The 25369-nt window shown below is 41.1% G+C and overlaps 1 protein-coding gene across 2 annotated transcripts in view; it reads left to right on the top strand.

Moving 5' to 3' along the window:
• USF3 (upstream transcription factor family member 3) overlaps window positions 1-9408 on the top strand; it is a 39748-nt gene extending 30340 nt beyond the window's left edge. For both annotated transcript variants that reach the window (XM_043999176.1, XM_043999175.1), the window contains one exon: window positions 2051-9408. In XM_043999176.1, the coding sequence (XP_043855111.1) occupies window positions 2051-8472 (6422 nt within the window). In that variant the 3' untranslated portion in view covers window positions 8473-9408. The remainder of the gene's footprint in view (window positions 1-2050) is intronic.
• Window positions 9409-25369: the final 15961 nt, after the last annotated feature.

Here is a 25369-nt window from a genome sequence, read left to right as displayed (position 1 = left end):
CAGTTCCTGCTCTAGTTTGACTAAATTGTAGATTGTGTGAAGGGAAGTTAGGTGAAAAAAGACTAGAAAGGTAGAACCTCAGGACTTTAAATGCCAGGCTAGGAAGTTTGTATTGTCTTCTTTGGACAGTAGCTTTAAGGAAGATTGTTTGGAGAGGAGGGAAATTGGAAGCAATTAGGAGGTTATTAAATAGTCTAACACATGATGAGAGCCTGAAATAAGGCTGTAACTTTGTTAATGAAATGAAGAAAACTGTAAGACATAGGAGGGCAGTAGAATCCATAAGACTTAGTAACTGATTAGATTATGGAGGATGAAAGGGGGAAAAGCTGAGGATGACTGTTAAGGTGTGAAAATAGATAATCACTTCTGGAGAGAGATTAGGGCTAGGGATAGAAAGATGAGGGAGAGACAAAGAGAGAAATAGAGATAGAGAGACAGAGTCATTGAAATTGAGGAATCATCTATGTAAAAATGAGGATTGAAATACATAGAGCACAGCAATACCACTACTGGTCTGTATCTCAAAGAGATCATAAAAATGGGAAAAGAATCTATATGCACAAAAATGCTTATAGCAGCTTTTATTGTGGTGGCAAAGAAGTGGAAATCGAAGGGTTGCCCATCAATTGGGGAATGGCTGTACAAGCTATGGTATATGAATGTAATGTAATACCTTTTTCTTTCTTTCTTTTTTTTGGGGGGGGGGGCAATGAGGGTTAAGTGACTTGCCCAGGGTCACACAGCTAATAAGTGTCAAGTGTCTGAGCCCAGATTTGAACTCAGGTCCTCCTGAATCCAGGGCCAGTGCTTTATCCACTGCACCACCTAGCTGCCTCCAATGTAATACTTTTGTGCAATAAAAAATGATGAGTGGGCAGATTTCAGAAAAACCTGAAAAGATGTATATGAACTAATGTATAGTGAAGTGAACAGAACCAGGAGAACATTGTACAAAGTAACAACAATATTGTGTAATGATTAACTATGAATGACTTAGCTCTTCTCAATGATACAGTGATCCAAGACGGTGCCAAAAGACTCATGATGGAAAATGCTCTCCACGTGCAGAGAAAGAACTGGTGGAGTCTGAATGCAGATAGAAGCAGACTTTTTTCACTTTTTTTTTGGTGGTTTTTCCCTTTTAGTCTGTTTCTTCTTTCACAACTATGACTAAAATGGGAATATGTTTTACATGATTGCACATATATAATCTATATCAAATTGCTTACTGTTTTAGGAAGATGGGACAGAGAAAATTTTGAAACTCATAATTTTGTAAAAATGAATATTAAAAATTGTCTTCACATATATTGGAAGAAATAAAATACTATTTTAAAAAAAGAAATTCATGGAGCATATAATAAAAGTAATAGCTGACACTTACATAGCATTGTTAAGTTTGCAAAGCACCTTTTAACTATTACCTCCTTTTAGCCTCTTAACAGCTATGTGAGTGAGGTATTATTATTCCCATTTTCAGCTGAAGACACTGAAACTCAGAGAGGTCAAGTGACTTGTTCTTGGTCATACAGCTATGAAGTGTTAGGACAAGATTCGAACCTAGAGCAAATTAAGCCACAATGACAGCTTTTTGAAACCAGGGTAAATTATTTTCTTATCAAGTATTAAACTTTAAAAATGTAGACTAAGGGAAATTGGCAAAATCCTGAAGTGGTAAATGACTTGCTGTTGTATTAGCCCATGATAGGATCATAGGATCAGAGATTCAGAGCTGGAATAAACCTTATAAGTTCATCTCACTCAACCATCTCATTTCTTAGGTGAAGAAACAGAGCCTCCTAAAGCTTTTTAGGACTTGCCAGAGGGCAAACAAGTGAGACGTGGCATTGGCTAAGTCTGAATCTTAGGCCTCTGATGCCAGATTCAGCACTCTGACTTGTATTAGAAGAGAACTTCAGTCCCGGTACTGTGGTGAGAAACGTAGAGCCATTCACATCAGCAGTTTCACTAACTTGAGTTTTGTATTCCTGAGATTATTGGAAATTGACATTCATAATTCTTATATTATATTTTTTAAACTTTGCAGCTGAAGAAATTAAAAAACTGCGGAAACAGCTGGAAGAAACCCAAAGGGAAAATGGCCGATACATCGAATTACTTAAAGCAAATGACATTTGCCTGTATGATGACCCTACAATCCACTGGAAAGGAAATCTCAAAAATGCCAAAGTTTCTGTTGTTATTCCTAGTGACCAGATACAGAAGAACATCATTGTCTATTCAAATGGAAGTCAGCCTGGTGGAAACAACCAAGGGCCAGCTGTTCAGGGAATTACATTTAATGTCGGTCACAATTTACAAAAGCAGACAGCTAATGTTGTGCCAGTGCAAAGGACTTGCAATCTAGTGACTCCTGTGTCCATTTCTGGAGTTTACCCCCCTGAAAATAAGCCATGGCATCAGACCACAGTTTCCTCCTTGGCTGCTAGCCAGTCCGTTCCTCTTTGTCTTCCTGCTACCATTCCTGCTCAGAACATTCTTGAAATTTCCACCTCAGAAAGTGAGTCAAGTGTGCTTAGTTCTAACAGCTCACAGATTACTGTTCCACCTGGGTCTGAACCCCACCAACATAGTTTGTCAAATATGCCACTAAGTGGTCAGAATACTTCTGAAAGCAAAAATGGACAAGAGAGCCCCAAGTTACCCAAAAGACCTGTGTCCTGTGCTACCAGCATCCCCCCCAGCACTTCTGTACTTTCCTTTCAAGTGCAACATGGAAACAAATCCTGTCTAAGCTTACAGGATTTTAGAAGTGATTGTCAGGACAACTTTGTGGCACCAGTTGTTGATACAGCTTGCTCCCAACCTCTGAGACCTTCAGTCCCTAGAAATTCCTCTCCAGTGAACATTAGTAAGAACACAGACTTAACACGCAGTGCTGGTGTAGAGGCACCTTCTGTGGCTCTAGCAGTCAAGGCTACAACTGCTATAAGCACAGTCTCTACAAGCCATTTAGACAGTGGTTGGTCTCTTTCTTGCTCTTTGCCTTCTTCAAGTGTTAGTGCTTCTGATTTGAAAAACATAAACAGCCTTACTCGCATCCCCTCATCTGGAAACACACAGACAACATGGACTACATTGCAACTGGCAGGAAACACTGTTCAGCCATTAAGCCAGACACCATCCACTATTGTGACCCCAATGTTAAATGAGCCGGGCACTGGTACCTCAGCTACCAACCACAATAGACACATGGCTACAAGCATCACCTTGAATGGCTCATTTCCTACAGATGGGCAGCAGGTTGAGCAAGTAGTTGTGACTTTGCCTTCTTGTCCATCTTTACCTATGCAGCCACTAATTGCTCAACCACCGATTAAAACTCAGCCTCCCCCAAATATCCTTCCATTTAATTCAACAATGCAAGTAATTCAGATGGCTCAGCCAGTTGGGTCAGCTGTTAATGCAGGTCCAGCTAATCAAAATGTTATCATTCTTCAGCCACCTAGTACCACACCATGCCCAGGAGTTATGAGAGCCGAAGTTCCCAATCAAACAGTTGGTCAACAGATAGTGATTATCCAGGCAGCTAATCAGAATCCTTTGCCACTCCTCTCTGCTCCACCTCCTGGTTCTGTTCGTGTCTCTGTTAATGGAGCCAATCCTGTAGTAGTGTCTAATAATTCAGTGCAAAATGTTTCGGCTCCACAAACATTTGGAGGAAAGCACCTCGTGCATATATTACCAAGGCCTTCATCATCATCATCTAATTCTACACAAACTTTTTCTGTTACAATGTCAAACCAACAGCAGCCTCAAACTATTTCTTTAAATGGACAGTTATTTGCTTTGCAGCCTGTAATGTCCTCATCAGGAGCTACCAATCAAACCCCTATGCAAATTATTCAACCCACCACCAGCGAAGATCCAAATACCAATGTTGCCCTGAATACATTTGGTGCTTTGGCCAGCCTCAATCAAAGCATTTCACAGATGGCTGGGCAAAGCTGTGTACAATTGGCTATCAGCCAACCTGCCAATCCTCCACCTTCGACTAATAGTCGGATTACCCCAATTAACTGTGTTTCATTATCAACTACTGCAGCATCTCCTGTAACTACTGATAACACAGCAGTACTACCAAATGCTGCTAATCAAATGAACACTTCTCCAGTGAAAGCTCTCGCTAGTTTGCCTTCTAATGTGAAATCAAAAAGAGTGAACAAGAAGCCAGGCCCCAAAAAACATGTAGCTAACAAATCAGCATGCCCAGTGAATCCCAATAGGGATTTGGGGAAATTAGATTGTGCCAATACAGAGGGAGCAACTCAGCAGTCATGTGCTGATGGGCTGCTAGAAAGCCTACCTGTGGTATTAACTCCTGCTATTGAATCTCAAGCAAACAGTGTGAATGTTTCTGATTCTCATTCCTTTGAGGGTGTACATTCTGAACCTGTAGTCTCAGAGTCTAATCCATTAGAAGTGTCCCATTCACCCTCCCAAGAACCTGTAACAAGTCAACATTTTGTATTGGCCCCACCTGATTCCAGAGATTCTGTGTCCACTTTGCAATCAGGGAGATCTCAAAGTAAGTCAACAAATAGTCCCGAGTTGTCACAATCTTCCAAGTCCTGCATTTCATCTGGTATCTTCATTCCCTCTCCAGGTGAGCCACATATTTTGGTTTCTCAGGTTCCTGGGTCCTCAGCAACCCAAAGTACTACTAGTACCAATGGTGCTTCAGAGGTGGAAATTATTGCTGAACCATGCAGACAAGATTCATCAGCTGTAGTGCAAGCCACAGGCTTATTAAAGGGACGTGGTTTAACTGCATTGCTCTCCGACCTTACTAAAGACAAAGAGAGTCAGAAAACTCCTCTTTCAGCCCAGGTCGGGGTAGAGCATCCTAACTTTCCTTCAGAGAACTCTAAAATCGTTGGATCAAGTATTGATTTGCCTCAGAAACAGGAGCTATTGTTGATGAATGGTGATGGTGGGAATTTGCCACAGCATCATTCCTGTATTCCTGATCAAGAGGCCATTAATAGCTCTTTGCTTGCCAGCAGGCAGACAGACTCTCCCATGTCAACTAGCTCTGGTAGTAGTCGTGGTTTCTCAGTTGCATCCATGCTTCCTGATACCACTAGGGAAGATGTTACCAACAGTACATCAGCTAATACATGTGACGGTTGTACCTTTGCAGAACAAACTGATATAGTAGCACTTGCAGCAAGAGCCATCTTTGATCAAGAGAACCTTGAGAAGGGAAGAGTTGGTGTCCAGACTGATATCCAGGAAACTACTCCAAAACCACCTGAAGCTTCATCTTTAGAGGGAGACCAGTCCTTCAAAAACCAGGCAGCAAAAGAGAGTACCACAGGACAGGTTGAAGCAACAGCAAGTGAATTTAGTTCCCAGGATCCAGTTCAAGCAAGTGTGGATAGGTCTCTTGAAAAACCAAGTTGTTCAGTACCAACTGAAACATCAAATGCTTCTATACAGGTTTCAACTTCTCAGTCCCCAAGCGTTTCCAGTTTAAGTGTTAATAATCTTATCCATCAGAACAGCATCAGCCATCCTCTAGGAAGCTGCTCAGAGCAACCAGCTATTCCTGCAACAGTGAATCTATCAGTTTCATCTAGTTCCTATGCCAGCCAACCTCCTGAACCCTCTCTAATGACTGAATATTCCCAAGACCAGCTAAATACCATGACTAATAACATACCAAATTCACAAATTCAAGAATCACACTTAAAGTCAAATCATGACAGTCGGAAGGATCCTGCCAAGCGTCCTGTTCAAGATGATCTTTTGCTTTCTACAGCCAAAAGGCAAAAACATTGTCAGCCAGCACCCCTCAGACTTGAAGGTATGTCCCTGATGAGCCCAACACCTGACAGCATTGCTGATCAAACTCAAATGATGGTTAGTCAGATTCCTCCTAACTCATCAAATTCAGCAGTACCTGTTAGCAACCCTGGGCATGTGGATGACCTTTCTCGGTTATTCCCACCCAGCAACAATTTTGTCACACCTGCTTTGAGACAACCTGAAGTTCAGTGCAATTCACAGCCATCAATGACTGAGCAGCAGCAAAGCCAGGCAGGAAGTCAGCACCTGCAGCCCTTGCAGCAGCATGTACCTCCTGCTCAAGGCATATCTCACCTTCATAATAACCATCCATACTTAAAGCAACAGCAAGCAGGACAGTTAAGAGAGAGACATCATTTGTATCAACTGCAGCATCATGTACCTCACGCAGACAGCTCCATTCATTCACAGCCCCACAGTGTACATCAGCAAAGGACTATACAGCAGGAAGTTCAAATGCAAAAGAAGAGGAATCTTGTCCAGGGAAGTCAAGCTCCTCAACTTTCCCTACAACAGAAGCATCATGGAAGTGACCAGGCACGACCCAAGGGTGGCCAGCCTCATCCCCACCACCAGCAGATGCAGCAACAGATGCAACAGCATTTTGGAGGTTCCCAATCAGAAAAAAGTTGTGAGAATCCTTCAACAAGCCGGACCCACCATAACCACCCCCAAAACCATCTAAATCAAGATATTATGCATCAACAACAGGATGTTGGGAGTAGACAGCAAGGTTCTGGAGTTTCCTCTGAGCATGTTACAGCACACAATCCAATGCAAAGACTTATGCCACCTAGAGGGTTAGAGCAACAAATGGTATCCCAGCCAAGTATTGTAACTAGGTCTTCAGATATGACCTGCACACCACATAGGCCGGAAAGAAATAGAGTTTCAAGTTATTCTGCAGAGGCTCTTATTGGGAAAACATCATCTAATTCAGAGCAGAGAATGGGCATATCAATTCAGGGTCCTAGGGTTTCTGATCAGCTTGAAATGAGAAGCTATCTCGATGTTCCAAGAAATAAAGGTTTAGCTATTCATAATATGCAGAGTCGTGTAGATCATACTGTTGCCTCAGATGTTCGTCTTTCTGACTGTCAGACATTTAAGCCAAGTGGAAGTAGCCAACAGCCCCAGAGCAATTTTGAAGTACAGTCCTCAAGAAACAATGAAATAGGTAACCCTGTGTCGTCATTGAGGGGTATGCAATCCCAGGCCTTTCGAATTAGTCAAAATAGTGGTCCACCCATTGACCGACAAAAGAGATTACCTTATTCAGCAGTTCAGAGCCTTCCAGCTGGAAATGCCATTCCCCCAAGAGACAATGAAAATGCATGTCATCAGAGCTTTATGCAGAGTTTGCTTGCCCCTCACCTTGGTGATCAAGTCATCGGGAGCCAACGATCAATCTCAGAACATCAGAGGAATACACAGTGTGGCCCATCTTCTACAATTGAATATAATTGTCCCCCAGCCCATGAGAGTATCCATATTCGAAGAGAGAGTGAGACTCAGAATAGAGAAAGCTGTGATATGTCCTTGGGTGCTATTAACACCAGGAACAGTACTTTGAATATCCCTTTTTCAAGCTCTTCTTCCTCAGGGGATATCCAGGGTCGAAACACAAGCCCCAATGTTTCTGTACAAAAGTCTAATCCCATGAGGATGACTGAAAGTCATGGAACCAAGGGCCACATGAATCCCCCAGTTACTACTAACATTCATGGGGTAGCTCGGCCAACTCTGCCTCATCCAGCTGTATCTCACGGGAGTGCTGATCAAGGACCTCCTTCAGTTCGTCAGCCTAATTCTTCAGTTACCCAGCGATCAAGGCATCCCTTACAGGACAGCAGTGGTGGTTCTAAAATCCGTCAACCTGAAAGGAATCGTTCTGGAAACCAAAGACATAATAATGTCTTTGATCCTAGTCTTCCCCATCTCCCTCTGTCTACCAGTGGCAGTATGATTATTGGACGTCAGCAGTCTTCTACAGAGAAGAGAGGAAGTATCGTTCGTTTTATGCCTGATAGTCCACAAGTGTCTAATGATAGTACAGCCCCAGACCAACACACTTTGTCCCAAAATTTTGGATTCCCATTTATTCCAGAGGGTGGTATGAATCCACCAATAAATGCCAATACTTCTTTCATTCCACAGGTTACTCAGCCTAGTGCCACTAGGACCCCAGCACTCATCCCAGTAGATCCCCAGAATACATTGCCTTCCTTCTATCCACCTTATTCCCCTGCTCACCCGACACTGTCCAATGATATTTCAATCCCTTATTTTTCCAATCAGATGTTCCCAAATCCTAGCACAGAGAAGGTAAATAGTGGAGGTTTAAATAACCGATTTGGAACAATATTATCTCCTCCCAGACCTGTTGGATTTGCTCAACCAAGTTTTCCTCTTCTCCCTGATATGCCACCAATGCACATGACCAACTCTCACTTGTCCAATTTTAACATGACATCTTTGTTTCCAGAGATAGCCACGGCTCTTCCTGATGGTTCAGCAATGTCTCCTTTGCTTACAATAGCAAATTCCTCAGCGTCTGACTCTTCTAAGCAGACCTCAAACAGACCTGCCCACAACATAAGCCATATTCTAGGTCATGATTGCAGTTCAGCAGTCTAAACACTGATAGAAACTAAATGTGATGGGTGAGATTATATATTTGTGTATATGTAATATGTATATATATGTATATATATTCATGTGTGCATGTGTGTATAGTCCATTTTTTTGTTATCCACAGTAGGGAAGCAACAGCAGAGATAATCCAAAAAAGAAAAGTGGCTTACTGAAAGAAATTACATTTAATCTTAAAATGCACTATGACTTTTCCCCCAGTGGAGTCCCCAAGTTTCATTTAGGGTGTTTTGTATTTGTTGGGTACAAATCAACTGGTATTAGACATAGGCTAGCCTTGTATTGGGTGGTAGGTAAGAGGGAGCCAAGTGTCAAAACCTATTTTTGTAGATAATCCATAGATAGTAAAACATTATGGCTAGTGACCAAATTCTGGCTAATGTCCATAATGAAAGCAGAACAATGAACAAATATGTGAATTGTGTTTATTGAATTCCTTCTTCTCTCTAGCTTCCCCCCCCCCCCAGTAATTGGTTTGTTTAAGAAAAAGTCATTGGGGGCAGCTAGAGGGCACAGTAGGTAGAGCACCGGCCCTGAATTCAGGAGGACCTGAGTTCAAATCCGGCCTCAGACACTTAACACTTACTAGCCATGTGACCCTGGGCAAGTCACTTAACCCCAATTGCCTCACAAAAAAAAAGAAAGAAAAGGTCATTGCCTTGATTTCTAAAGCTCCAGTAAATTAAAAATCATTTGGATTTCATAGGTCTTGCATTTGAAAATTGGGAATTGAATTGGGAGCCCAATTCAATAGACACTTTTGAAATTTAATCCTGAAGTCAAAAATCTTTACTTAGTTATTAGCTTTAGCAATAGGATAGACATAGAGCTAGAAGGAACCTTACTGATCATCTAAACCAACCCCCTCATTTACACAACTAAGTAGGAAACTAAGGCCCACTAATTTTTCCAGAGAGAATTTTTTTTTAAATCTCCATGTTTGAATTTGCTAATTGTTCTTCCTCCTTTTTGGAAAGTAGGGCTATTCCATAAAGGCATAAATATCCAGTAAACGATTGATTAACCAGGCTCATTAGATTGCAACTAATTTCCTTTGTATTTATTCATCATTAGTTCTGTTAATGATAATATATTTAATTTCACAAGATTGGTTGAGTTTTTTTGTTTCTCAACAGAGAAATATTTTCACATATTTTACCTAATAAAAAGAGAGCCAACCTTGAAGGTAGAAGGACATGGATTCAGATCTTGCCTCTGACACATACTGTGTGACTATTGGCAAGTCACTTAACCTCTCAGTGTTCTAGGCAACTCTCTTAAGACTATACATTGTTGAAAGTTATGGCTCTGCCTTGGAAGAGTTACCTCATCTGTTAGTACCCAATATGATTACAGTCACAGATCCAGACAGCACCTATTGATTCTTAACCTTTACCTAACCTTATTGATTTGTTTGAAAAGGGATGTACTTCACAGTAGAACTACACAGAATTCTCTGACAGGAATTTTCTAATTATTCCCTGCTGTGGATATTAAAGAACTCAACCCTCATTTGGAAAGACCATAATCTTTATATTTGGGAGGAAAATATATATACGTGTACATACACAGGCCTATATGCAGAAACTGGCTCATTGACAGGTCTGCCTACCTACAAATCTGTAGGTAGAACCTGCTAAAGGGAGGAGAGAAAACCTTTTTAAAAGTTTATTGGATAAAGAAATGTCTATTTCAGAAACCTAATTTTTATATAGCTAGTTAGCAAGGAAATGACCATGTTCACTCATAATTTCCCTGGCCTTTTTAGCAGGTATTTTACTGACACAACAAAGTGAATTGGTGATGGTGAAGGGCTTGTGGTAACTATTTCCACTGCTATGCTAATGGGGTGAACCCAAGGGACCACAACTTCTACAGCATAATTTTCCCCCCAGTGGTAGAATCTGCAGTTTTGGTCTGGGCAGTTTACCTTTGTTAATACCTCTTCTAAAGACTCATCAGTAGGGTCATTTGTGCCTCTTTAGCTGCTCTGTCCAAACTCAGTTGCTTTTGCCACCCAGGAAAGGAGCCTCCTGGGCATGGGGTAGGTTGTAGTTGTTGTGAAGATGAAATGAAATAATGTTTGTGAACCTTTTTGCAAACTTATATAATAAACATAAGCTATTATTTTCCATCCCTTCAATCCTATATTTTCCTTATAATTTAGGTGTGGGTTGTGTGTGATTATTTAAGGGACGTTGGGTAGGTGATGACTGTGGGTTGTGTGCGATTATTTAAGGGACATTGGGTAGGTGATGACTGTAACAAGGGCAAGGCATGTTTCTGAACTCATTTTCAGACTTTAATCTATAAAGTCAAACTTTTATCAGCTCCCATTTACCAGTCAGAAAGTGAGTGGGTTATGGAATATAGACCGTATATGAATGAATGTGCACTTCTGTAGAACCATTTGTGACTATTCAAAGCCTGAAAGCTAAGCAAAATAGACATATGCCTAACTAGAAACTAGGTAAGCTGCCTTTTTCTGAAAAGTCCTTCAAGACCCAGATGTTTCCCAAGTACCTTCTAATGAGCTCATTACTTTATTCTGCTCAGGTGTAGCTAGAGAGAGTTATTTATTTGCATTACACTTACTTTAGGCGTGCAGACATTTTGATTTTTGAGTGACCCTAAATGATTCTCCCTATTTGGTCAAGGCCCAACCTTTCCCCAACTATCTTGAAGAAGGTGTGGCTGTGAATGGAGGGGAGGGGTTTTCTTGCTATGGGCTCTTTTGCTTATTGTGCTTATATATATATATATATATATATATATATCTTTACTAAGGGGAACATTTCAAATGAGGCCTCAAATATAAATTGTGTATTTAACTTATGTATCAATGTACATGCTTTATTTGGATTTGAAAAATCAGTGCCTATGGTGATGTATCCTAGCAGTATTAAATATGTGATATACATATCTTGGCAATTGATTCTATAATAATGAATGGCCTGATATTAGCTAATTACCTACTAAAGTTTTCTGGCAAAGGAACATGAGGAATGAGTTATTTTTATGGGGAAAAAAAATTTAAGCTCACAATTGGTTTGCTAATTCAGGGTTGGAGATTGAAGCCAGTTCTGGAGATGATTTTATTATCTCCTGGTTATTCATGGTTAACTAACTCCAAGTCAGTATAGTTGCCCAGGGAGAATCAATGATCATCCTTTTATTCATGGCTTTTTTGTGTGTGTGTCTTTGTTTCACTATTGGTTTAGAATTGGTTATAGAAAAATTAGTATTGAAACATTTCATTTCTCTTAAGTATAACACAGTTTTAATGAAATGGAAGGTTCAGATTTCTGTTTACGTGTAATTTTTATGTAATTGTCAAAGATGAAAGTATTTGTGTTTGATCCCATCATTGACTTTGCCACACAACAAGTTAATGGAGGTGGAGGGAGGGTGGTCTTTTGTGATGATTATGTGTTTTCAGTGAATCTCTTTTCTCTTTTTGTTGGGTGATTTGGGAGTGTGAGACCTGTCCCTATTTTTCAAAATAATGAGTGAAAAGTCAGTGATGGGGGGCAGCTAGGTGGCGCAGTGGATAAAGCACTGGCCCTGGATTTAGGAAGACCTGAGTTCAAATCCAGCCTCAGACACTTGACACTTACTAGCTGTGTGACCTTGGGCAAGTCACTTAAACCCCGTTGCCCTGCCCCTTCCCCCTCCAAAAGTCAGTGATGGATTTGCTTTGTAAAACGTAATATACCTGAACTGTGAAAAAAGGAGACTTGGAGGCTGGGGTTGGTTGGGGAAAGGCAGAATATTCCTTTGCCACAGACCTCAGTCATGTAACAGTGCTTATGTTGAACTGGAACCAAAATTCACCCTTCAAGTCATCTTACTTGAATATACAAAGCATTTATGCATTTTAAGAGAATTACTATTTGTCTTCAATATTTTAACTACTTGTTTATGCCTTCTTAGATGTTTCCATAAAGTGGGTGAGACTAGAACCCAACTTTAATAATGTGATAATATAATGGAATTTGAGTTGTAGTTTAAAACATTGGCAAAGACACAGACTCAAAATGTTTCTGTCCATCTTTGCCTTTTTTGTCCTGACATGTGGGTATACGTACTTTTTGTTTTTTCCTCCTGCCATTCCATGTCAAGTGAATGGCAGTCAGTCAGCCTAGGCATTCTCTTAGCAGAATGAAGCCTTCCTTTGCCATGAATCGGCCACTGGCCCAACAATTTGTAGAAGGTGGTATGCTATATTCCTAGATCAGTGATTCCCAATCTCTGGTTTTGTTGACCCAGCTGGTCTGTAGTTATTTCAAAGGGTTGTCAAGAAATTCTCAAAACCAAATTAAAATTGATTTAATTTTTTTTTAAGTGTCATCTTACACTAGATTTATTTTAGAGGTGGTGGGATTGAGTAGGGAGAGGAAGGGGTAGGAAAAGTTGGGGAGGGAGGCCACAAACTCACAGCAGCTTATAAGGGTACCTCCAAAAGTTTGGGAATCTCTTTTGGAGTTTATTATTTACAAACACATACGAATGTCATCTTTGCCCCCAGTTGAAACGCACTTAAGGCTCTGTACCTCTGGAGGCAACAGTGGCATCCAATGGCCAGTTGAGACTATTGGAGTTAATCTCTCTGATGGATCTCATGACATCCATCTGAAATAAAGGTTATAGCCCCTTCTGAAGATGTCTGTTTTACCAAATGTTGCTTTCCTTGTCCTGTTCTAAAATTAAAATGACCACTTTCCCTTTGGGGTACCTTCCTTTTTGTCTTCTAAACTTCTTGTGTAGACCCTGAAAGAATACTGGAGTTTATTTTCAGGGTGATTTCAACATCAGCCTGAGGCAGTCCAGTAAAATTTATAGAAAGTGAATATCTTCCTGAGGATACAATGTCTAATTCTGCACATATCCCCCTGTGACAGTACTGCACTTTAACTGAAACTGTGCCTCTGGACCTTAGACCTACTGTTGGAACATATCACCTACCTAGTTGTTCATATAAAGCAGAGGAGCAGCCAGAGCGATATCTACCATATCATTGAATGCTTTCTCCCCACCAAAAGAAGTCCAGCTCTTGTTTCTCACTGTTGCCTTATCTTACTGAGCCATCTTTGATACTGATCTTGTCAGAAACAGTTAACGGTAGCAAAACTTTAAACTGAGAGCTTGTTTGTGATGGCATTTCAAGTTATTGGCTCTGGGTTTAAGTGAACCCCATCAGCATTGATCTGCCTCTTTCTGTGGCCCCTAGATCCTGTGTAAAGAAGGTAGGAGTGGTCAGATAATCTTCAACTAATCAAACGTTTTTTTTAAATAAATTTTATAATATGGAAATGTCATTTTTGGATTACTGCATTATGTGTAATGTATCATTGTAGATGATGTGATCCTACAAATAGAGAATTTAGAGGGTGTATCTCCATTTATAGTTTTAACACATACTTCAAAACAGGTGGCCTTTATTTTGTAGATCCTTTTGTTCCGTACAACTGGACACTTTCAACTGTGTCCTAGAAGCCTGAAGTTTTCACTACTTTGCTTTTGAAGATCCCATTGTTTCCTCGAGTCTTAAAAGTCATTTTTCATATGTGGGGTCATTAAGGCACTGGACTGTACTATGGTGAATTCTCTTTAGGGGAAGTTGAATTTTTTTCCAAGTAGGATGGGACCATACAGTGTTGTTTAAGATGCTGCTGCTGTTTTAGTGTGAAGGAGAATGGCTTGGCTTCCACTTTGCGCACATAAAATGTAACATAGGGTGGAGGACAGTGAGATAGAAATAACAATTACCTTCACAGATGTTTATACATACTGCCTGAGAAGACTAATATGTGGCAGTCACCAAGAGAAATTAAATGCATTTCTTTCAATAGTGTAATTATTTGTATCTATACTAAGCCAGCAGGATCTGCTGTGCAACATGTCCTATAAATGTAAATTACCTGGTTTATAATTCTAATGGAAATTCTAGTTTCCTTTTTGTAATGGAATCCAGAACAGAAATGTATCATATGATCAGGAACGTCATACAGTTGTAAATAAGAATGTGTCCTGTTTATTTTGACATCTTTTTATAGATACATTGCATTAGGGTGTGAATATTCCAAACCATGCTCTTGTTTAAAGTTTTGAAATTTTTATTGTTAAATGTAACACTTTAATGGTTGTAATAATTATTTGTATAGATATGAATATAGTATTTTATTTAAGAAAATAAACATTGCATTTTTGCATTGTAAAGTCTCTCCGGTTCTGATTACTGGTTGTCTCTCCCAAACAAATTGCCCTTGAAGTTTACTTATAGGCAGGCCCTGCATTTTATCACGTTGTGTTCTTGGAAACTTATGTTGTAAACCATGTTATAACTTGTGGTTGTGTGCCTGGCATCAAATAAATCATGGATAAGGCCAACAATGTGTCATACAAGCAAGGGTAAAATAATGACATGCTACAATAAATGAAGAGTAGCAGCAGATTCTGTTCTTAGAGTTTTATGGTTGTAGAGACCTTAGACACCATCTCGTCCATCTGTTTTACTCCTAAAGAAACTGAGGCCTGGGAAGATGCAGAGACTGGTCCCAAAATCATACCAGCTAGTTGGAGGCAAAGCTGGGACTAAGACCTAGGTCTAATCCCCAGACCAGTGTTTTTTCTACTCTAGTCAAAATCCTATAAAAATGATTCTAAGTTTATTGCATACTTATGATATTTTCTGTTAGAGTTATATTTTCTTAGCCTTCTGACTTCTATGAGAGTAAAGTGTATGATTTATTTAAACTTTCTATCCCCTCCCCAACACCTAGCAAAGTGTTCTGCAGCACAGTACTAGGTAGTTAAATATATATTTTCCTTATGTATACAAGGGGCCCTAGCATACTACAAAGCATGCATATAACAAATAATGTAATTCTATGTCATAGATTTCACATTTTGTCTAGCTACCAATAGTATTTATACAGACAATATGATCTTTGCTTGTCTTAAGATTTGGAGGAACAAGAGTAGATTATTTAGATGGATCATGTTGCTTTAAAAACATAAGGGAAGGTGGCACAGTGGATAGAGCACCGGCCCTGGAGTCAGGAGGACCTGAGTTCAAATCCAGCCTCAGACATTTGACACTAGTGGTGTGACCCTGGGCAAGTCACTTAACCCCAATTGCCTCATTTAAAAAAAAAAAGTAAAAACATAAGGGAAGTTTGAACTGACACCTCGCAGATTTCCTAAGAATCAAGGTGATCTCATTCGCTGCCATGTATTCAATTATATGTAGATGATTCTGAGATCTGCTCTTCCTCCTGACCTCTAGTCTAGCATCTCCAACTGTCTTGGACATCTTGAATTCAACATTTTCCAAACTGACTTGTTCACTAGTTCTGGAGACCATATTTCTTTCTGCTGTTAATATTTTCCCTGTTGATTGATTTATCTGCTTGTGTTCAAGGTCTTTTGAATTTTTGTCTTCTTGAGATCTTTGGTAATTTCAAGATTCCTACCCCTCCCCCCATTTTTCCATATTGTTCACTGATTCCCTCCTCTCCAATAGTGGCTTCCTTGGGGGCTGGATCCCAAAGTTTCTCAACCTCCTTCCACACTGGGCAATTTATAATTCACCAGCCTAAGTCTCTGTCCCAAATGACTTTTGCAGGGATTGGCCTGGCTTCAGCTAAATGCTAAGCTCTTTGCTTCAGGTGGAGTGGAGTGAAACACTACCCTCACTTGCTGCTCCTCTGCCACCATAGTGGGGACACTATCCTGGCCTGCTCCCTCTGTTCCTCAGTTCTCTGGCCCAGCACCAGCAGGCCAGAGAGTTGCCATGATGGTGCTATGGGTTGATTTCTGTAGGTTGGGTCTCCAGGGCTCTGTGAGGAGCCCTATCATGGGGTATCGTCGTGTTTCACTCTATTTCAAGGCCAGACAGGAATCCTGCCCCTTTCCTTTTGTTCCTGGCTGTTCTGCAGAGATCTTTTGCAGCGCAGACCTGTCCCCAATCACCCCCACTTAGCAAGCTTCTGCCTCTGGAGCTGTAGCAGTGCTGGCTGTCTTTTTTTGTTTGTTTTTTGGTGGGGCAATGAGGGTTAAGTGACTTGCCCAGGATCACACAGCTAGTAAGCGTCAAATGTCTGAAGCTGGATTTGAACTCAGGTCCTCCTGAATCCAGGGCCGGTGCTTTATCCAATGCACCATCTACCTGCCCCCCTGGCTGTCTTTTAAACAGTCTTTTTTTTTTTTGGTGGGGCAATGAGGGTTAAGTGACTTGCCCAGGGTCACACAGCCAGTAAGTGTCAAGTGTCTGAGGCTGGATTTGAACTCAGGTCCTCCTGAATCCAGGGTCAGTGCTCTATCCACTGCGCCACCTAGCTGCCCCTGCTGGCTGTCTTTTGAGGCCTGACCAAATTTCCAAAATCCAGAGCTGAGATCTCTTCAGCACTGCAGAGAGGGGAGGGAGACTAGGGTGTGGGTTTGGTTTTTATTGAGAGCCCATGTGTTGGATCGTTGGTTCGGATCCTTGGATAGGCTAAGTACAACCTTGATGCCATTTATGTGGAATGTTGGGGAGGGGTACTCAATGAGCTCAGTGTAGAAGGCAGTTCATGGTTGGTTTGGTTTTTAAAAAAAATATATTTTGGATTCTGGATGTCCTAAATCATGAAGACAGCTGAAGTTGCTTTATCTTTGGCACATAAATTCTATTTTGGAGAGGTTTGTGAGGTCAGGGGATCAGAGAAAATGTCTAGTCTTCCATCTTGCTGGTCACATGTCCAAAAGCAACATTGCCTAAACTGAACTTACAATCTTTCCTCCAAAGTCCTCCCTTCTTTCAGACTTCCCTATTACTGTTGAGAGCATCCCCATCCTCCCAATTGCCCAGGCTCAAAACCTAGGTGTCATCCTCAGATGCTCACTCATCTCCTTTCCCCATATCCAATTAGTGGCCACGTCCTGTTGATTTTACCTTTGTAACATCTGTTTGTCTCCTCTTCTACAATACTGTCACCATCCCTGTACAGGTCCTCATCACCTTATTCCTGGTACTATTATTGCAGTAACCCCTGCCTCCAGTCTCTCCCCACTCAAAGGATCTTCCTAAAGCTCAAGTCTGACCGTGTTACCTTTCCTACTCCAACGACTCCCTTTTATCTCCAGGATGGAATATAAAATATGGTTTGGTTGGCACTTTCCTACCTTCCCAATCTTCATATGCCATGCTCTCCTTCATATGCTTTGATCTAATGACACTGGCCTCTTTTCTGCTCCTCCCCCAAGACACTGGGCATTTTTTACTTTCCTGAGTGCTATCTCTCCTCACCTCTGCTTCCTGCAAGCCTCAGCTCAAATCTCTCTCTCTCTTTTTCTCTCTCTCTCTGGCAATGAGGGTTAAGTGACTTACCCAGGGTCACACAGCTAGTGCTTTATCCACTGCGCTACCTAGCTGCCTCAGGTCTCTCTTTTAAAAAAAAAATTCCTCCCCCCTCAGGTCTCTCTTAATGCCAGTACTTTTTTCCCTTTGAAATTACCTTCAATTTATCCATATGCATTTTGTCTGTACATAGATGTTTGCATGTTGTTTGCTCCATTCACGTGAGCGCCTTTTATTTTTGCTTTTCTATCCCTAGTACTTACCATAGTACCTGCCACAGAGTAAGCATTTTAATTCTTGTTGACTTGATTGGCAAATGACCATGGGCCGTGGATTGTCTTTTCAAGAATAGCCATTGTAACACTTTGTAGTGGAATGAGCACTTAACCTGGGAGTCAGAACACTAGGGTCCTAAGGCTGGATTTGGTGTATCCTTGACCAAGTCCTTTTACTTCTGGGCAACACTTTGCTCATTTGTAAAACAAAGCCCTTGGAAAAGATGATTGTTAAAGTCCATTATGTAATTGACCCTTGAGTTGAAAGGGTTTCAAGCGAAATTGTATCTTGATTTAGGTCTCTAGTTCACACTTTGTATATCAACCCTCCATCATCTCTAACTCCAAGAAAGTGACACAGAATGACTGGTGTATATTTAAATATTCTGTTATTAAAGACCAGGAGCTGTTTTTCTCTCTCCAAACATAGATAGCTAGATATGTATGTGTATATATTTTAAATTTTTTTTAAGTAAAGAAAAATCCATTTTCTCCTTCCCATGTTGAAAAACAAAAACAAAACCCTTGTAACAAATATGCATAGGAAAGAAAAACATTCTTACATTGGTCATGTCTGCATCTTGAGAATTAGCTTTCTGTCAGGAGGTATTTAGCATATTTTATTATGGGTTTCTGGGTCCATGCAAACCCTTATGGTTGATTTTTTTTGCAATCATGTAAAACATTTCCATATTAGTCATTTTGTAAAAGAAGACTCAAGTAAAAGAAAAAAAAAGGAAAGAAAGCAAGTGAGAAATAGCATACTTTCAGTCACTATTCAATCAATATCAGTTCTTTCTCAGGAGGCAGAGAGTATACTTCCTCATTAGTCCTTTGGTATTTTCTTGGATCGTTGCTTTGCTGAGAATAGCTAAATCATTCACAATTCTTCATCAAACAGTATTATTGTTACTGATTCTGTTCACTATGCAGCAGTTTATCTAAGTCTTTACAGATTTTTCTGAAATTATCCTGCTTGTCATTTCTTATAGCACAATAGTATTCCATTACATTCATATACCACAACTTGTTCAACCATTATCCAATTGATAGGCATCCCTTTGATTTCTAATTCTTAGCCATCACAAAAAAGAGTTTATAAATAGTTTTGTACAAATAGGCCCTTTCTCCTTTTTTTGGATGTCTTTGGAACCCCTCTACTTTTGGAACCCCTCTATTTTTTTTTCTTTTTCTTTTCCGGGGCAATGAGGGTTAAGTGACTTACCCAGGGTCACACAACTAATAAGTGTCAAGGGTCTGAGGCTGGATTTGAACTCAGGTCCTCCTGAATCCAGGGCCAGTGCTTAACCCTTCTATTTTTAAAGAAAATGAAGTTAATATTAGCTTCCAAGAGCTTTGAAAAACTTCAACACTATATTTTGAATTCAGATATAAACTTATAGCTACACAACATTGGCCTACCAGGTTAGATGTAATGTATTCACTTTGCTAGTGTTCATATTTCAAAGTGACTTGGCGGGGGGCGGCTAGGTGGCGCAGTGGATGGAGTACCTGAGTTCAAATCTGGCCTCAGACACTTGACACTTATTAGCTGTGTGACCCTGGGCAAGTCACTTAACCCCCATTGCCCTGCAAAAAAAAAAAAAAAAAAGTGCACAAAGTGACTTGGGAGTCAAGCATACCAAGAGAAATTAAGCTATAGATATTTTATGGGATATTTTATAAACCTACGTTTTAACCAAGTCTACTGTATGTAGTTGTTGGTAGGTGTCTTTCTTAAATTGCTTAATCTGATTCACATCAGCATATTGGAAAGACTTTAGGCAAAACTGCCTCAGATTAGCTCCCCAACAGGCAATTTGTGGTGAAGAATGTCCTGCTAAAGTGAATGAAGGTCAAATAGGAATCATATACTTCAGTGAGGTTAAAACAGTGTATATCATTTTAGGATTTGCAAAGCACTATACACAGGTTATCTCATCTGATTCCCACAACAGCCCTCTGGAGTTAGTGCTATGATCATCACCATTTTAGAGAGTGAAAAACACTAATAGAGGTCAAGTGATTTGCTCAGGGTCACATGGCTGTTAAGTGACTGAGGCAGGCCACTTTGAACGCGGTCTTCCTAATTCCAGTTCCAGCACTCTTGGCCACTGCACTACCTAGCTGTCTCTAAATACCCTTTTATGAATATTGTGCATTTAATGTATAGACTGATCACTTTACAAGTGTTATACAGAAAGCTAAAGAGCCCTTTGAACAGCTCCGTCATCTAGAAGGAAAAATTTCATAGGATGTCACTTTTGGCCTGTTTTGCTTCTGTCTTGCTTCTCTCTAGAACCCCACTGCTTTATTCAGTCATTTCAGTGGTGTCTGACTCTTCATGACCCTATTTGGGGTTTTCTTGGCAAAGATACTGGAGTAGTTTGCCATTTCCTTCTCCAACTCATTTTACAGATGAAGAAACTGAGGCAAACAGGGTTAAGTGATTTGTCTAGACTCCCGGGCCAGATTTGAACTCATGAAGATGAGTCTTATTGACTCCCAGGCCTAGTGGTCTATTCACTGCACTACCTAGCTGCCCTTCTCTCAAGAACTTGTTCCCAGAGAGAGAAGCAAACTTCCAGACGTTTGTTACCATTGTTCCTGTGCCCCCCCACCAAATGAGGGATTCAAGTTAATGTTTCGGTGTAGGCAAGTTCTGTCTGAATTTGCCTGAGGATGAAATCACTACCCACTGCAAAGGGTTGGGCCCAATGGCATAAGTGTGGAAGGACAATAACTGTTCTGTCTTTGATTTGAGTGGTTGATCCTGTTTTATCCATCTGGTTGGCACAGCCAGAGTCTCAAAGGTAGTTTGGAAAGAGGCCTGGAGTAAAAAAACTAAAAAAAACCCAACCTTAAATGTCTCTGACTACTGACAATGTCTCAAGTCTGGGAATATTCTTTAGGAACCGAAAACCATACCAGGGCCCGCTGCCTTCCCTCCACCATTTCCTTTGCATTCTGTGCAGGGGAAACTCGACACCTTATGCTGTGCATGTTTTAATGTAAAAAATGAATCTGGGTCCTCAGCCACTGCCAAGTGCAATAATTGAATCTGTGTAAAAGGCCTTGGCTTTTGATTTTACAGGCTTTGAGTCTGATGGAATAGTTTTCATTGGAATCCAGCTGTTCCTGCTTGGAGGCCAAAACTTTCCATAGCTGCTCTCTTATTGGTTGGCTTTCCCTCAAAAACACAGTAGGTTTCATTGTTACTCTGGGTTAATAGACCAGCCACACCTCTTTTTAATTTTTAGAAAGCTCCATTCTTTCCATTTACAGGGAGCAGGGAACCTTGTGTCATAGGAAGAACAGTGGAAGGGGTGCTTAGCTTCAGGAATGGATGGACATTAACACTGACATTGAAAAGCTGTGTGACCAGGCAATTCATTTCCATCTCTATGGATTTTAGTGTCTCTTAAATAAGGGGGAATTTTTATAATTCTAGGCTGTGCTTTTTACTCATAGACACATGCCCTGAGGCAGGTTTAGTTTATTCTCCGAATGGAGTATCTATTCCCCTGGGGCAGGGGATCCTTAGCCACTGTGTGAATGGGGTTCAGGTTCCTCATCCGAAAAGAAGAATGTCTGACTAAATAACCCATGAGGTCTTTTCCAGCATCATGATGATCAATGTCCTGGAGATTGGGGGTGGGTGCAGTGGGGGAGTAAAAAGACCAACAAGGACAGATTATTTGTTCTCTATCTCACTAGATCTCGATGTGGGGACTCTCCCTACGGGTGCAGAGCACAGCCCATCTATTCCTTATCATCCTGGGCAATTGTGGTCCGTGGCTCCCCATAAATCCAACATAGAGGATTCACAGAGGATTTCCTGAGGCATAAAAGACCTATGGCAAATTGGTGATGTGGGGCTGGCAACTCCCTTGTTAATTTACAATACTCATTGCTGTGGCAAATGGAAAGGAGGGGAAGAGCCACAATGCAATGGAGGCCTTCCTTTGAGTCTTTTTTTTTTTAGGGGGTGGGGAGCTGGGCAATGAGGGTTAAGTGACTTGCCCAGGGTCACACAGCTAGTAAGTGTCAAGTGTCTGAGGCCGGATTTGAACTCAGGTCCTCCTGAATCTGGGGCCGGTGCTCTATCCACTGTGCCACCTAGCTGCCCCCTGATTCTACCTCTTTGTACAGCTTTCTTCACCCATGGCTGAGATTACAGTTACATCTTCATCTAGCTTAATTCCTTATTTATTGAAGGCATTCCTCAGAAATAACCCAAGTGCACCTAACTTCCCCTGCCATGTAAAGTTATAGTTTTCTCTACTGGAGGAAGGGGAATCCCAGCAGCTGGATGGTCAGTTGGCTCTGCCCCATCCATTCCTAAAATCTTACTGCTCAGAATTTCTATAATAGCTAGTGCAGCCATAAATTCGATCCATCCAAAGAAATCTTAGCTACTTAACAGTAATTTGGTGTAGTAGAAGGAGTACCTTTTATGGGACCTGAGCCGGTTTCTTTCTAAGGGGAAGGAGAAGCCATTCTTGAGATTGTCATGGGGTGCAGAGCACCCCAGAAGTTCTCTGGGGCACATCAAGGAACCTTTTCCTTGAGAAACTAAACCAGAGGACAGATAAAGCCTAGAGAGATAAACTGAACCAAATCGGACTGAGCTAGCTTCGGATTCCTACCCTTCATTCTGGTTTCCCTTACCCTGGGGAGATAAATTTGGGTGTGGCTGCGGCCTTTGTGTCCTGAAGAGAGGTCTGTAGCCACCCCTCACCCAATTCTTCTAGTCACTACCAGTGGGGGATGGTCCTCCACTCCTCACCCAATTCCCCCAGCTACCACTTGTGGGGGATGGTCCTCCCTTACTAAAGGAACTTTCCACAGTCAAATGGTTACCCCTCCCCCCATCAGTCTTCTATAAACGTGCCTGCCATTCTCCTGTTCGAGGAGATTTGGTACCTTGGAGCCATGTGCTTCATGCCTATCTCCCCATGAGAAGTCCAAGGATTTCTTTCATGGTTTCCCTCCCCCCACCCTTCCCTTCCCTGGCTCCCAAGTAAACTACCACCTTATTCTAACTACTTTTTGTGTGCAAGAGGGTATAATTCTTTAAAGAGGAATTCCTAAGAACCCCAACCCTTACCCCAACCCCTACCCCATTTTCCCCCATATCAAGATTGCCATTAGTTTGGTTTCCTTGTTTTCTTTCTTTCTTTCTTTCTTTCTTTCTTTCTTTCTTTCTTTCTTTCTTTCTTTCTTTCTTTCTTTCTTTCTTTCTTTCTTTCTTTCTTTCTTTCTTTCTTTTTTTTTAGTGAGGCAATTGGGGTTAAGTGACTTACCCAGGGTCACACAGCTAGTAAGTGTTAAGTGTCTGAGGCCGGATTTGAACTCAGGTACTCCTGACTCCAGGGCTGGTGCTCTATCCACTGCGCCACCTAGCTGCCCCCTCCTTGTTTTCTTGAGGCATGAAAGACTTATGACAAATTGGTGGTGTGGGGCTGGCATGGCCTTCTTCAGTACCAGACCTATTGCTGTGGTGAACAGTAAGGATGGGGGTGCAGGTAACTGCTTTACCTTAATTTGTATCTTTTTAACCCAAAGAATTGTACCTTTTGTGACCAGTAGAGGGGTTTTTGTTTTTGTTATTTTGCATTTTATGGTCCCTAAGTGCTTCATTGAATTCTAACCCTGAGCTTGAATCATAGAACTGACTTGAGTTAAAGCCTGGTCCAGGTAGTTAGGTGGTACAGTGAATAAAGCATTGGGCCTGGAGTCAGGAAGATTTGAGTTCAGATTTGACCCCAGACATTTATTAAATGTGTGACCCTGGGCAAATCACTTAACTCCTATTTGCCTTTTTTCCACATCTGTAAAATGGGGACACCCTGGAGAAGGAAATGTCTAGACACTCTAGTATCTGTAACGATTGGAATGACGCCACCTGCTGGATACTTACTGTAGAAGAGTTCTGCCCATGAAGCGAAGGTCTTTGAGGGCAAGACCAGGAGTCTTTTCTTTGGCGGGAGTAAGTGACGCAGACTAGTGGGAGGAGGAAGGAAGAGACTGGCGCTGACTCTGGGGCTCTTTCCTTTGGACGCTGGCGGAGAAGGGAGCTAGAAATGTGCTCTCCCTTTAATAGATAGGAATCTAGGCCTTTTTCTCTCTCTTTACCAAACTCTTATTCTCCTTAATAAATGCTTAAAAGTCTAACTCTTGCTAAAGCTTATAATTTATTGGCGACCACTCATTAGATATTTTAGACAGACTAGCTAGAATTTTAGCCCTTAACAGATGGCTGACCACGAAGAGGAAAGCTAAACCTCAGTCTTCTGATCTTCTGGTTGGGTAAGAAATTTTCTCTACCCTCTCCCTTTAACTGCTAAGTACTGGCGTACTGGCTGTGTTTTCCCTTTAAATTTTTTCGAATGGACCTTTTAAACTCCCTAATTACCCTATTTTTGATTTTAGTCTGTTTAACCAGACAAATGGGAGATAAGATCATGTTAATGCTTTGTTTTTGTGGATTTTCTATTTTTCTTTTTATTTTTGTTAAAAGAGCCAGCAACTTACTCACACAAGGAAATATCTCCCCCTCTCCCAACCATGCTTTTTCAGAGAAACCTGAAGAGATTCCCGCAGCTTTTCCCAGTTCTAACAGTAATTGTTGCTTTAATTTTGCATGCCTGGAGGCAATGACCCACCCTCTAGAAGCTTTTAATCCCCTAGCACCTGGAGGCAAAGTGGGGGAAGAGGAATCCAGGCCTGAGTTCAAAATCAAGTCTGATTCAAATTGCTCTGGTCCCTCCCCTCCTCTCCAGACCCCACCCTCTACTCCTCCCATGGCCAAGCCCATTGCTTCCCCTGCCTGGGAAGTCCAGAGATCTAATGCTCATGCTCAACTTTCTCTAACTACATTTGCAGCTTCAGGCTCAGCCCTTCCCCAGCCTGGCTGTGCTTCTGAGACAACCTTAGAAAACCCTTTAAATTCCAGATATGCTCGTTTTGTTCATAATTTTGCTAACCTGCTTTTGTCTTTAATTAGTAATCTTATAAAGCATTTGTATGGTGAAAAGCCCGACAGACAATATAGAGGGGTTAAAGAAGAAAAACTTAAGCTGAATGAGAATGACAATCATCACCATAGTTCAAGACTCTGCTTCTTTTGCCATGGAAGGGTATATATTGTACAGAAATGTAGAAGTAAGGGGCAAGGTATTGATATGAGTATTGGGGATTTTAGATATCGGAATCAAAAGTGTTCTGAATTCACTCAGAGTGATAGTATCAGTTCAGAGGTTAC

The sequence above is a fragment of the Dromiciops gliroides genome, chromosome 3, assembly GCF_019393635.1.
Source record: "Dromiciops gliroides isolate mDroGli1 chromosome 3, mDroGli1.pri, whole genome shotgun sequence".
NCBI lineage: Eukaryota > Metazoa > Chordata > Mammalia > Microbiotheria > Microbiotheriidae > Dromiciops > Dromiciops gliroides.
This window is presented reverse-complemented; position numbering and strand designations above follow the sequence as displayed.